Source organism: Salmo salar, chromosome 08 (genome assembly GCF_965601325.2).
Source record: "Salmo salar chromosome 08, fSalSal1, whole genome shotgun sequence".
In the NCBI taxonomy this organism is placed as follows: Eukaryota; Metazoa; Chordata; class Actinopteri; order Salmoniformes; family Salmonidae; genus Salmo; species Salmo salar.
The window spans coordinates 20,287,686-20,301,395 of NC_138298.1; the positions used below are offsets into that span (position 1 = coordinate 20,287,686).

General features: G+C 45.3%; 1 protein-coding gene across 8 annotated transcripts in view; it reads left to right on the top strand.

Moving 5' to 3' along the window:
• The window catches only part of LOC106610174 (F-box/WD repeat-containing protein 7), a 197,419-nt gene that overhangs the window by 160,420 nt on the left and 23,289 nt on the right, over positions 1–13,710 (top strand). For 6 of the 8 annotated variants that reach the window (XM_082978424.1, XM_082978423.1, XM_082978425.1 and 3 more), the window contains 3 exons: positions 6,766–6,848; positions 8,195–8,336; positions 12,328–12,462. In XM_082978424.1, the coding sequence (XP_082834550.1) occupies positions 6,766–6,848; positions 8,195–8,336; positions 12,328–12,462 (360 nt within the window). Of the gene's footprint in view, positions 1–1,229; positions 1,612–6,765; positions 6,849–8,194; positions 8,337–12,327; positions 12,463–13,710 lie in introns of those variants that run through there. The other 2 variants (XM_082978429.1, XM_082978430.1) reach the window with 1 other exon arrangement.

Below are 13,710 nucleotides of genomic sequence, written 5' to 3' on the forward strand. Positions count from 1 at the left end.
GCTTTTAGCTTGCAGGGGTTTGCAGACCTAATTCAAGATCCCCAGACTAGTTTCCCATTTGTCCACATTGATCAACGTAAACAAAAGGGCTTTTCATGTGTATTTCTTTTCTACACAAGGCATTATTTGAATAACAATAGCCGAGCTTAGATACCTGCCAGTGCAGGTTTTGTTTACCAGATAGCTGGATAACCCTGTGCAAAGCTTCCCTCTTACCTCGGAGGTGATACATACTATGAAGTATTTTCATGAACAATGTGTATTCACCTCAGCCATTATTATTTATTAGTTTGTTCAGCTGTCACTTTGTTTTGTTTTGAACCCAAACCAGCAGTTTAGAGTTGTTTATTTCCCCACGCCAGCAGTATCATTTGCATGTGATTGCCCATTCCCAGTTGTGAAGCCATCACCTATGTTCTAGTTCTGTTAACTAAGGCCCATCATTGTTTCTGCCCATATTGAAAAGGAATTAGCGTTCATTTCGTGTGTAAATCAGGTGCTGCACCTGAAGTGCATATTATGTCCCGCTGCCGACCTAGAGAATAATGGATTTCTCTTTATCCCCGGGCTGAATGAAGTGTGGAATATAATATATGAATGTTATGCGTTTATTATGCATGGGCTGAAATATTAAGTACATTTTGTTTATTCAATATCATATTCTCCCTCTAATATTTATATTAGTTTCTCACTTTTCGGGATGTAATTTGTGTGCGACTGCCCTAAGCAGAGCACTGATTATACAGAATATCCTATTCAAAGCTAGTGGTGATAAATACCTCCTGCCCAGTGATGGGGAAAGAACATTAGTGATGCCACTGCTGCCATACCATGGGGTGTGTGTGGAAAGTGACTTTTTCCTAGCAGGTTAGGAGAATTCACACGAATTTACACAGCAGGTTGGAATAATTTAACATGGCAGGTTAGGAGAATTAGGTTAGTGGAAAAACCTCTCAACCTGCTACGAAAAGTCACTTCCGGTCGTAGCTGTACTCCATCTAGTCCCATCCGTGATTCTCCCTCCTTTTTCCTGCCTGCTGTGTATTCGCACCAATAATTGATGCGCTGCGCATACTGTTGATTGTTGGCCTGCACCATTCGCCTCCTCACCGCCGGGGGAAATGCAGAAACTAGCATTGAAAAGGCTCTGAAGAGGGCATGGCCCTCCCCTTTCTCCCCTAGCCACTCCTCCCCTTCTCCCGAGTTGCAACTTCCCCTTTTTTATCATCCCTCTCTCCTTGCTCATTATCCTCGCTCGTGCAGTCCTGTGGGGCAATCGGTAGTGAGAGCCTCCTCGCTACATCGTTCTGTATTTGAATCGTTACTGAGAGAAATCAATCGGTGTGGCACGGGACGGAGCTATTCCATACTGAGAAATCTACTACACCTACCGTCAAGCACGCACGCCCGTTCGGTGACGTGCTCGAGCATGTCCACATCAGAGATCGTCACGGATCTACCCGCGAGCACCCTGCCCTTCTCCCCTTTGCACTGCGATTCTACCACTCTGACATATTTGGGATTCAACGATTCGCAGTGAAGGAATAGGAAACCACAGCCTGATTACCAAACATGGGTTTCTACGGCACTTTAAAGATGATTTTCTATAAAGTGAGTAGGCTTTCTACGTCTATATGCATCATCATGCCGCACAATCTTGCTTGTCACATCGTTGCACGATTGACATAGTGACCGAGCGCCTGTGAAATATTTTCTGGCTGTTGCGAATTGAATGGCTGAAAATGACGCGCCGCTGTATACATTAGCAGATATGTATGGAGAGGCACTGCAGAGGATGAACGGGAACAGCAGGGGAATTATGCGGGGCTCATATCATAGCCTGTTTGATTAATATTTTAGAATGACTGAGATTCATACTGAGCACATCGGTCCTCGTTTTCATTATGACATTCAGGGTACAGGGATGTCGGCAACAGAATAAATAAATATTGCTTATGAAATACATTGGGTTTTATGCATAGGCCTATTGCATAATAATTAGACGTGAGGTTTTCTCTCGTAGCTTTGCATTTTCAGACTATAATATTTGAGCAAGGAGCATTCATTCCTTTCCCATCGATTATGTCCGTTGTTGAAAACGCGGTGACCCAGCCTATCTGCCCATCGGTTAACTGCACTTGCGTGTCACGCTGACCGTGTGAGCTACACCTACAATGTCACATTATTTACCCGCATAGAGTGCTCATCAAAAGGAATGATTAGAATAGATACTTTAGTTTTTTGTGCTTATGGAGGATGCAAAACCAGACCTATTCAGAATATGGGAATTTTCCTCCCATTTTCGCATAGAATATAACCTCCAATCGATATTTTTTTAAATCAATGCTTTTAGGTTAGGTTGTAGCTATTCTGTTTCCTATTCCAAATATTTCCCTTGGTCTGCCTATGTGTTATGCATCAGGCTATTACATATGCAGTTGTGGGCATCTTGTGTTGCCAAGTGACTCACTGCATAGCCTACAGGTAACTATCTGATTTGTATCTGTTGAATTGCCTGTTGAAGAATAGTAAATTCCTTACACTGTAGACTTGCTTGAGGCTGATGGGTCACTGTGTCAGACTGCTGTGTATAAGACAAAATAACCTTTAAGACAGATTTTTATTCATCATATAATGTCATCCAGAAATGTACCCTTATTATGGTGGGATTTTTCATAGTCTTTGGTGTTGAGTTTGAAAGATTGCAAGTCGTTTGCTGCAACCAACATCACAGCGTCTCTTAAGAGCGATTACGGTTTCAAGTGCGGATAACATTGACGAATGCGGTTGCTGATCCGCTTAATAACTTGGCCGTGTGGAAGGCGAGCCTTTATGAGAGGCAGTCAACCGGTATGAACTGAGCACACCGGGAAATCTGAATAACGTCTGTTACCGGGCAGCGGAACATCCCACACCTCCGGTGTCAGTGTCCACCATCGGTTACCGTTAAACAGTTTCGGCACGTCCTCCCGAAACTACGAAAGGGAACGTGCAGCTGTTGATGATTTATAGTGGATCATATTATGTAAACAAATTGGGTAATCACTTCAAATTCATTTGCACAAAATCCAAGGAGAAAAGTGCTGGCTAGTCAAATTGACTGGGCTGCTGGGGGTTTGGATGCATTTCAGGTTTTTAATTAGTGGGATTAAAATGTGGACTGTTTGTGTTCGGCCGGGAAAGGCGTTTCCCACCTCTATTCAGATAGGCTCATTATCATATTTTAAATCCTTTCTGTATTTCCATTTCAAGAGGTATCAAGTAGGAGGCTATAATTTCATACTTAAATTATATTTTACTGTCATTCACTGTGAGCTTCTGTTGTAGCAAATTCTCCTCAGTGAGTAGCCTACTCTTCCTCTCATTTCATATTCTCTCACATTCAATCGGCTATTCTACAGAGTCGTATAATTTCATGCCTAGATGCTCTTTCTCTGCCATCCACTTAGCTGCTGTTATAGGGAGTGTGTTCTACTCTGAAGGGAAGGTAGTGCTCAGTGTTGTCTTGTAAGAATTGTCTGTTTTAACCCCCCACAGGCACAGAGGGGGAGACGGGCTGCTTTTGCAAAGCCTAATAGAAAATCCAGTTTGACTTTAATTTCTCTGAAAGCAATAGGTCCCTTTGCTATCTGTTCCGTGCAAATGGATATTACGGATGCCCCATCTCTTTCTAGTTAGGTCCCAATTCTATTTGTTTCTCCTATGGAGATCTTGAAATGATTTCATGGCTGCTTGACATGGTAATTGAATAACTGTGGCGTGCATGGAGAACATTATTCCAATTAGTAATATTTTCATAAGGTCTACATTTCAATGAGTAATAACACATTACAGTTGGTTTATCTGTCTTTTCAGACCGACGGGGAGCAAATCTTCCTTTTGTCTATTATAAACTGGTTACCGACGTATTTAGAGCAGTAAAAATAAATGTTTTGTCATACCCGTGGTATATGGTCTGATAATACCACTGCTCTCAGCCAATCAGCATTCATTCACCACACAGTTTATAATAAGAGAATGATTTTCTCAGATCTTATGATGGACGCTTTCATTCTCTCTCTCATGCTCTCTCGCTGCTTTTCAAAATGTCCTTATCTCTCTATCCAGCTCTCCTCCTCCTCCTCCTCACTGTTAGGGAGGTCAGAGGTGTGAGAGAGAGAGAGTGACTGATTAGTAGCTGTCTACAAACAACATTCTCCGTCTCGTCTTGGGTTACCTTTTCCCACGGCTGAAACACAAGAGACTGGTGGTTGCACTCTAATGTGTTTTCAACGCCTGCACTTGGGAGATTCCCTCGTCAGCCCCCACCCCCTGTACCCCACACACACACACACACACCCCTACTCTCCCTAGTACTTGAACTGCCATTGCAGTGAGGTCATTCCTTGGAGAACAAGGGATTGGGGTTGAGAATGAATCCCCTAACAAGCAGAGAATATCTTATAAAAACCCAACCACTTACTCGAGAGAGAGAAAATATTTTTTCTAGATGGAAAACACATTGATGACAAATCTTCCGTTCTTCACCAACATTTGGAATGTTATCATTCTAGAATTATTTTATTTTATTCTCCCATTTCTCTTCCAGAATCCCTTTTCATTGCCTTCTCTGCAGTGCATCCCATCAAAATCTCTCCTCGATGATTCTGATTCATGTATTGTCTCCTCTATGCACGCCACAGTTATTCAATTACCATGCCTGTTCTCTCTCTCTCTCAGGGAGATGGCTTTCATTTATTTGAACAGTTCTTGATCTGACCCGACTGTCTCGTCAACACGCTGTGAACCATCCCACTGCGGGGCCCCTAATCAAAACCCAGCCAGCTCTTCACAAGAAAGAGAAACCAGAACCGCTTCCCTCAGCTCAGTTAGACCACCAGACACACACACACACACACACTCAGCTCCAAATGATCTGGTGGAAATTCAACTATAATCAATAGTCTTTGATATCAGTATCGAAGGTTGGTCCTCCAATCAACTAGGCTACATCCCCAGCTGTCAAATAAATAATCTGGTGTTGGGTGGAAGTTAAATGATCGTTGATTATCAGTCGAACTTTATTCAGGTATAGGCAAAGTTAAAAAGTAGGCCTCCCTCCATACAGATCTCATTGCAGTTCTATAGCCACATTGCAGGCTAGGCTATATTCTCTATTTTTTTGTGGCTCCAGAATTGGCAACAAATTAAATTATTTATCATTCTGAACTTGTCCTTGGCGTAGTTTCTGTCTGTCGCAGTGCATCTAGCTAGTGTTCCATGCATGTGTGAGTCCCGACGGTCAGAGTGCAGTGATATGAATAGTTAATAGGTGTTCCTGCTCTGTTATTATAGTCCACTGTGTGGTGGACATTGCATCTATTTGGGTTAACGTCCCATATAAAATATTCTAAATCTCTGTTTTGTTTCATGATGTACCAGTCACAGACACTACCAAAGTGGTGTGAAGCAAACACAACACGAAAGAAAAGGCTTTGTCTTTTGAAACCCCCCAGTGCTCCTTCCTAACCGGCCATTCAATTCACCAAGTGCATAAAAATCCATTTCAGACTCACTGTACAAGTTCATCCCCAAAAATAGTTTTATTGAAATGTAATTTTTGTGCTCGGTGTGCGAGGGGGACACTGAGTCCTTTTTGTTTTCTCCTGGTTAGATGTTCAGTATCCAGGCTCTAACTATGCACCCACTGAGACAGGAGAGGTTTTGGTGTGTGTGCTTCCCTTCAACCACCCATGTATAAATCAAGCTATTCTTTCTAGTGAAGGGTGCAGTCATTGCCCATCCTATAGCATATAGCTGCTCCCAAATGATTGTTTCAGTGAGTGTGTGTGTTCATGTCCCCTGCTCTTTTTTGGAATCTCCCACGCCTGTCAAGAGGCTCTCAGTATGGAATACAACCTATTGGAGTGAAGCTCCTCAGTGTAATAAACCCTACCACACCTCAGCCATGCCTTTCATTGGTGTCGGCTCATGGGGATCCTAATAAAAAGAAACCATAAAATGTCTTTCAGTTAGAGCCAACCTCTACCACACCTCACCCTGGTCTTTCTCTCGGCTAGAATCAGCCTAGCCTGTGTTATGCAGCGCCATCATCTGCATTGAGAATGACTGAAATTCAAACTACTTTTGTCTTTTTATCTATAGGCTGAATAAGTAAGGAACCTTCGGCTTCTTGCTCATAATTTACGTTTTCTCACGTGGAAATGGTTGGTTCCCGTGGCAAGGCAAGAGAACTATATCTGCATTTGTTTTATTCTTGTGAGGATCGGTGCCGTGTGCACAAAAATAACTACAGTTGTGTTCAAATGATTTTCTGAAGTAAACAGTCAGTTCTTTCCTGCTGTGAGCCTCAAAAGCATTCAAGTCAGCGTTTGTTTGCGGTACCAGTTATTCAACAACAAAATCGTTCTCAAAGTGAGGCGCTGCTTCGTTCTCCTCGGGAGTACATCTTGTACATGTTAATGGCAGAGATGACTCATATCTTCTGTCTTTGAGGAGAAGTAATCTGGAGAGTGAGGCAGCAATTATCATTTCTACTCTAGCCACAATTATCATTTACACTCTAGCCAGGTCTCATCTTTCACCAAATGCTAGGTTGCTGCAGGGAGGTTTTTTAGTTTTGGGCCCTGTCATTATTTTCTTATAGAGGGGTGCAAGAACGAAGGAACGTGCGCGCGCGCGCACACACGGGTGTACGTCTGTGGTGTCTGTCTCGCTCTACTGCCTCTTAACATCTCTTCTCCTTTCACCTCTTTTGTTTTGCAGATGAAGAGAAAGTTGGACCATGGCCCAGAGGTCCGATCTTTCCCTTCAGGAAAAAAGCCCTGCAAAGGTTCCGAGTATCCAAGGTAAAGAACCCCCCCCCCCGTTCCCACCTCCCCTACCCTGTTATCCAGTATCCAAGGTGAAGAACCAACCCCCTGTGCCCACTTTCCTACCAGTTAACCAGTAGATTTAGCCTTCCTACCCAGTAGACCAGCAATGCAAATGGTAAAGAAACCCTGACCTATTTCTGTTGTATCACAGACAAGATCCAGCAGGCAGCCCCAGATGTCCCTGTAAGTCAGAATATTATGTGGTTATTCACACTAAGACACATAATCCTCATAAAAAGTGCTCACCGCAGCGTGTTCTTTGCCCATTAAAGTGTACTTCATGCCTTCCTGAGGATCCTGACTAAGCACTGCTGCCTCACTCACCGGCAGCACTGTGCTGCTTCTGCAGCCTTGTAATTGCCACACGTTTGTCTAGCTCTCAATCCCGTTAAAAATAAACCCATTATGAAACAAACCTCACTCTCTTACCCCATACTTCTGTCGCTAAGCAGAACGGTGTGAGGAACTGCTGAATGGTTGGTTTGGCGTTTGGCGAGTACCGAATGAGCGCACGCCTCGTGGCTTCCCTTTGGGGGGGAGGGGGGACGACGACATTGAACTTAATTCTTTGGAACTATGTGCACTTTGAAGTCTCAGGGCGAGGGGTGCACACTGATAGAAATCCCCCTAAAATTCCCATTCCATAATTGATCTGCACCTCAATAGCAGTTCTCTTTCCCCTAAATCAAGTCGATTAAAATATTTTTTGTTGAATAAAAACAAGTTAGTAACCCAAACCAAATTGAATCAAGCTTGTGTACAGATGCATTTAGTTGATTAATGATGATGGAAACATGGGAATAAACAGCTGGTTTCAGTTCCAGAGAAACACTCTGGAAGAGAGCAGGTTCATATTTATTCATGCACGGCGTACTGAAACATTTAGCAACGGAACATTTTATTGAACGTTTCTTAATTGACGTTCGGGTAGTACCTAACTGTTTCGTGCCTAGTGAATACGACCTTGGTTTCAGTTCAATTCCAGAGAAACTGTTGCATTGAGAAGAGAGCAGGGTGTATTCACTAGGACCCAAACGGAAGCAAACTCAATCAAACGGCTAGGAACCTACCTGAATTTGCCCAATAGATCACTCTGTTTTCATTGCTGCAGCACCTGCACTTTGCCCGCATTTGAAACTATTCATAATGACCTCCGTGTTCCTCGCTATCAGTATAACCCTCGTGCTTCTCCTCAGAAGAACAGGAGAAATAGTTTTTCTTCAGTATAGTCTGGTTTATCTTTTTCTTGTGAAAACGATTTTATTTCTTTTCACGTTCTTACTCTCTCCCTCGCCATCTCTCCATATTTGTCCCCACAGTGCTACAGGGCTGGTCCCCTACCCAGCCACCCCCACCACGTTTGGGCACATCAGGACAGCTAACGGTCAGGGGCAGCAGAGGCGGCGTATCACCTCCATCCCTTCTCCCACAGGCCTCCAGGAATGGCTCCGGACATTTCAGGTGAGTTAGTTCCCACTTACCTCCTCCAATGTCTTCCTGTCAGGTCCATCCTCCCCTTCCTAGTGGTCATTTCAGGTGAGTTAGTTCCTACCCCCTAGCTCTCGCTTCCTAATTGGCCTCTGCTCCCTGAGAAGTGATGGTTCTAACTAAGTAGCTAATTAAGTTGATAGTTCCTAGTTCCTCTAGAGTTCCTCCCAACTCCTTTGTTACATACGTCTTCCCCCCCCCCCCCCCCCTGCCCCCTCCCTTGAGTGTCTTCCTTCGAAGCCTTGGAACGAGAGCTCATCAAAGAACTGATGTTGTGCACAATCAATGTTTCCTCAAGCCTTGAAGATAATTGCTGCCTTGATGTTTTGGCCCTCACATTACCATATGCACTGTAGCATGGGATAGGAATTAGCCTACCTGTTTAGAATACAGGCTCCAATCTTGTATTTGTGCAGCCAACGCCCAATGTGTACTATGTCAACAGTCGAACAGATGTGATCTTTGTTCAGGTAATCCTTTCAAAGCCACATAGTATTTTAGGCCAGTCAGCTTCGTATGACATATTTGCCTATGGTCGAGTTCTAATGTCACAGCCAATAGTCAATAGAGAAATCATTTTGTCTTTCAGGTACTTCCTGTAGTGCCTCAGGTCATAAGTAGTTTATTATATAGGGTGCCATTTCAGGCACGGCCATAATGTTCCTGCTCTGCTTTTTGATAGGGCAACAAAAGCCTTGTGTTGAGGCAACTCCATAATGATGACTAGTGCTCAGACATCAGAGATTTGTTTCCAGCATTTTGTTGATATCAAATTCATCGTCAGTAAGCACCCCTTTCATCCGAAATGGGAACAAGGCTGACTTTATTTGACTTGGCAACCAACTCGCTGTAATGCTGCTGCCTTCTTCGCTAAAGTTTTATACAGCAGGCTTTGTGCCTGTATTGACTTTGCCAGTCATAAAGGCCAAATCTTTGGGGAAATCAACAGGAAATAAATTAGAGCTTTAGCTCTGTCTTCAAAGCATTCTCTTCATAACCGCAACAAAATGTCAAATCTTTTATTCGAAAAATGGCAATTTGCTAATAACCTTCCTGTCGGCAACATCTTTCTGCTAATATTGTAGTGATTAGCTTTCTTCACATCTCTGTTTGGTGAATAAACCAGTTTACTGGTATTGTGAAATGTAATCCCCATCCTGTACTGATTTACAGCCACAGGAGCCAGACTGCAACATAGAGATGTCAGGCCAAGTTCATTAACAATTGGATGCCTGTAAGTCTTACTTCAGGATGTTAAGATTCCGCAGCGTTTAGAACAACGTTGCGTTCAAGGTCGGTCTTTTCCGCTCTGTTTACTTCTGCAAAAACTACCTCTAAGATCAGTACCTGTCTCTCCGGGACATGGCACGGCATCAAACAATTCAGTCAGACATCCATTGTCAAATATTGTATCATTGCATTTATCGCTTAATCGTTCCCAAAAACCACTAATCCTGTGAAATAGCTTGTCCATGTGAGAACTCGCCCTCTGTGTGTGGGTTTTTGACAGTGTGAGAGAGAGACTATTGACTTAGTTCACCTGCTATGGCCCCATTTTTGCCTCTCGTCCGACAGCTTGTATTAGACGCAGCTAAACCCACCAACGTGCATTCTGTACATTCTCTTTCCTGTCCTGACATGCTCAGCCCCTTTGTGCTTCCTGTGGAGTGAGAGAGAAATTCAATGAATCCTCTTTAAGAGGTTTGAAGATGAGTGTAGCCAGAAAATAAAGCTATCCAAATGTCATAACACTGGAAAGAAACATGGCGTTATGTCGTCTGGTTGAAAACCAGGGTTGACTGACCCATGCTTTGTCAGTAGTGCCTTCATTCGGTGCGTTACCCGCCAAGCATAAGCAACCTTTGTAGCTAGCGGTGTTTCTACCCAGAAAGCTAATTCCCAGAGGCATAACCAATGGGTGTTAAGTCGCCTGCCAGCCAGCGCTGAGTAACCACTCAGTAATCCAACCCTTTGCCCTTGTTCGAGGAGTACTGTTTTGAACCCAACTCCCTGATTACCTTCCTAGCTACCAGCACAGCCAGCTCCTCCTCCTCCTCCGGCGGCGTCAGTCTAACTGCCAAATTACAGATGCTTTACATGCCCAATGCTTTCCATCCTCCATGCCCCTCCATCCTTCTCTCTTATAATCACTGTGTTACATTTGAGCGCTCTCCCAAATGAAAACAACGTTGGCCCCAGCATCTAGACACTTGGTCTAGTAACAACTACAGCCCTGGCTAGCTAAACTCCACAGTTTGGCTTTGAGCTTCAGGCTGTGAGCGGTGCTGAATATTCAGCCAGGAGAAATCCCCCACGGAGCATGGCTAGGTAATAACCGTGCTGATGAGGGCCAGGCGCTTGATGTGCAAATGGCCTTTTAATGTGCCTGTTGCCAGTGTAGTTAGCGGCGAGGTGCCTTGGGCTAACTGGCTTCTGTTGAGGGAATGTGTTATTCACTTGCGTACACATGACCAAAAGTATGTGGACACCTGCTCGTCGAAAATTTCATTCCAAAATCATGAGCATTAATATGGAGTTGGTCCCTCCTTTGCTGCTATAACAACCTCCACTCTTCTGGGAAGGCTTTCCACTAGATGCTGGAACATTGCTGCGGGGACTTGTTTCCATTTAGCCACAATAGCATTCGTGAGGCCGGGCACTGATGTTGGGCGATTAGGTCTGGCTCACAGTCGGTGTTCCAATTCATCCCAAAGGTGTTCGATGGGGCTGAGGTCAGTGCTCTGTGCAGGCCAGTCAAATTCTTCCACATCGATCTCGACAAACCATTTCTTTATGGACCTCTTTGTCATGCTGAAACAGGAAAGGGCTTTCCCCCAAACTGCCACAAAGTTGGAAGCACAGAATCGTTTAGAATGTCATTGTATGCTGTAGTGTTAAGATTTCCCTTCACTGGAACTAAGGGTCCTAGCCCGAAACCATGAAAAACTTCCCCAGACCATTATTCCTCCTCCACCAAACTTTACAGTTGGCACTATGCATTGGGGCAGGTAGTGCTCTCCTGGCATCTTCCAAACCCAGATTCGTCTGTTGGACTGCCAGATAGTGAAGCGTGATTTATCACTCACGAGAACGCGCTTCCGCTGCTTCCGAGTCCAATGGCAGCAAGCTTTACACCACTCCAGCCGACGCTTGGCATTGTGGTGATCTTAGGCTTGTGTGCAGCTGCTTGGCCATGGAAACCCATTTCATGAAGCTCCCGACGAACAGTTCTTGTGCTGACGTTGCTTCCAGAGGCAGTTTGGAACTCGGTAGTGACTGTTGCAACAGACAGATGATTTTTACACACTACGTGCTTCAACACTCGGCGGTCCCGTTATGTGCGCTTGTGTGGCCTACAACTTTGCGGCTGAGCCGTTGTTGCTCCTAGATGTTTCCAATTCACAATAACAGAACTTACAGTTGACCGTGGCAGCTCTAGCAGGGCAGGAATTTGACTAACTGACTTGTTGGAAAGGTGGCATCCTATGACAATGTGCCACGTTAAGTCACAGCTCTTCAGTCAGACCATTCTACTGCCAGTGTTTGTCTCTGGAGATTGCATGGCTGTGTTCTCGATTTTATACACCTGTCAGCAACGGGTGTGGCTGAAATAGCTGAATCCATTCATTTGAAGGGGTGTCCATATACTTTTGTATATGTAGTGTATGAATTGGCACACAAATATACACACTTCTACACCTATGCAAATTGGCTTCAAACACTTTTACATTCCACCACACTTACAGCAAGCACCCTTGTATGCCAATACAACGCAACACACACTAAAAACAACTACTTTTACAATCAAGTACCATCAACACAACCAACATTCAAAGTCCTCTCCATGTACTTCTCTCCTGACCGGTCTCTCCTCCCCTCCTGTGTATTCCACAGCTGGAGTACTGTACCATCGACACATCCCATCTAACCCTGCTCTCCCTCGTCCTCCTGTGTGTTTTTTCAGAGCTGGAGTGGCCCAGAGAAGCTGATGGCCCTGGATGAGTTGATTGACAGCTGTGAGCCCACGCATGTCAAACACATGATGCAGGTCATTGAGCCGCAGTTCCAACGGGACTTCATCTCCCTGCTGCCCAAAGAGGTGACCCCTTTATAGATCCTCCCTCTCTTTCTAACCCCTTCCTCCTCCCTCTCTCTTTCTAACCCCTTCCTCCTCCCTCTCTCTCTAACCCCTTCCTCCTCCCTCTCTCTCTAACCCCTTCCTCCTCCCTCTCTCTCTAACCCCTTCCTCCTCCCTCTCTCTCTAACCCCTTCCTCCTCCCTCTCTCTCTAACCCCTTCCTCCTCCCTCTCTCTCTAACCCCTTCCTCCTCCCTCTCTCTCTAACCCCCTTCCTCCTCCCTCTCTCTCTAACCCCCTTCCTCCTCCCTCTCTCTCTAACCCCCTTCCTCCTCCCTCTCTCTCTAACCCCTTCCTCCTCCCTCTCTCTTTCTAACCCCTTCCTCCTCCCTCTCTCTTTCTAACCCCTTCCTCCTCTCTCTCTCTCTCTAACCCCTTCCTCCTCCCTCTCTCTCTCTAACCCCTTCCTCCTCCCTCTCTCTCTCTAACCCCTTCCTCCTCTCTCTCTCTCTCTCTAACCCCTTCCTCCTCTCTCTCTCTCTCTCTAACCCCTTCCTCCTCCCTCTCTCTCTCTAACCCCTTCCTCCTCCCTCTCTTTCTAACCCCTTCCTCCTCTCTCTCTCTCTCTAACCCCTTCCTCCTCCCTCTCTCTTTCTAACCCCTTCCTCCTCCCTCTCTCTCTCTAACCCCTTCCTCCTCTCTCTCTCTCTCTCTAACCCCTTCCTCCTCTCTCTCTCTCTCTCTAACCCCTTCCTCCTCCCTCTCTCTCTCTAACCCCTTCCTCCTCCCTCTCTTTCTAACCCCTTCCTCCTCTCTCTCTCTCTCTAACCCCTTCCTCCTCCCTCTCTCTTTCTAACCCCTTCCTCCTCCCTCTCTCTCTCTAACCCCTTCCTCCTCCCTCTCTCTTTCTAACCCCTTCCTCCTCCCTCTCTCTTTCTAACCTCTTCCTCCTCCCTCTCTCTTTCTAACCCCTTCCTCCTCCCTCTCTCTCTCTAACCCCTTCCTCCTCCCTCTCTCTCTCTAACCCCTTCCTCCTCCCTCTCTTTCTAACCCCTTCCTCCTCCCTCTCTCTCTCTAACCCCTTCCTCCTCCCTCTCTTTCTAACCCCTTCCTCCTCCCTCTCTCTTTCTAACCCCTTCCTCCTCCCTCTCTCTCTCTAACCCCTTCCTCCTCCCTCTCTCTTTCTAACCCCTTCCTCCTCCCTCTCTCTTTCTAACCCCTTCCTCCTCCCTCTCTCTTTCTAACCCCTTCCTCCTCCCTCTCTCTTTCTA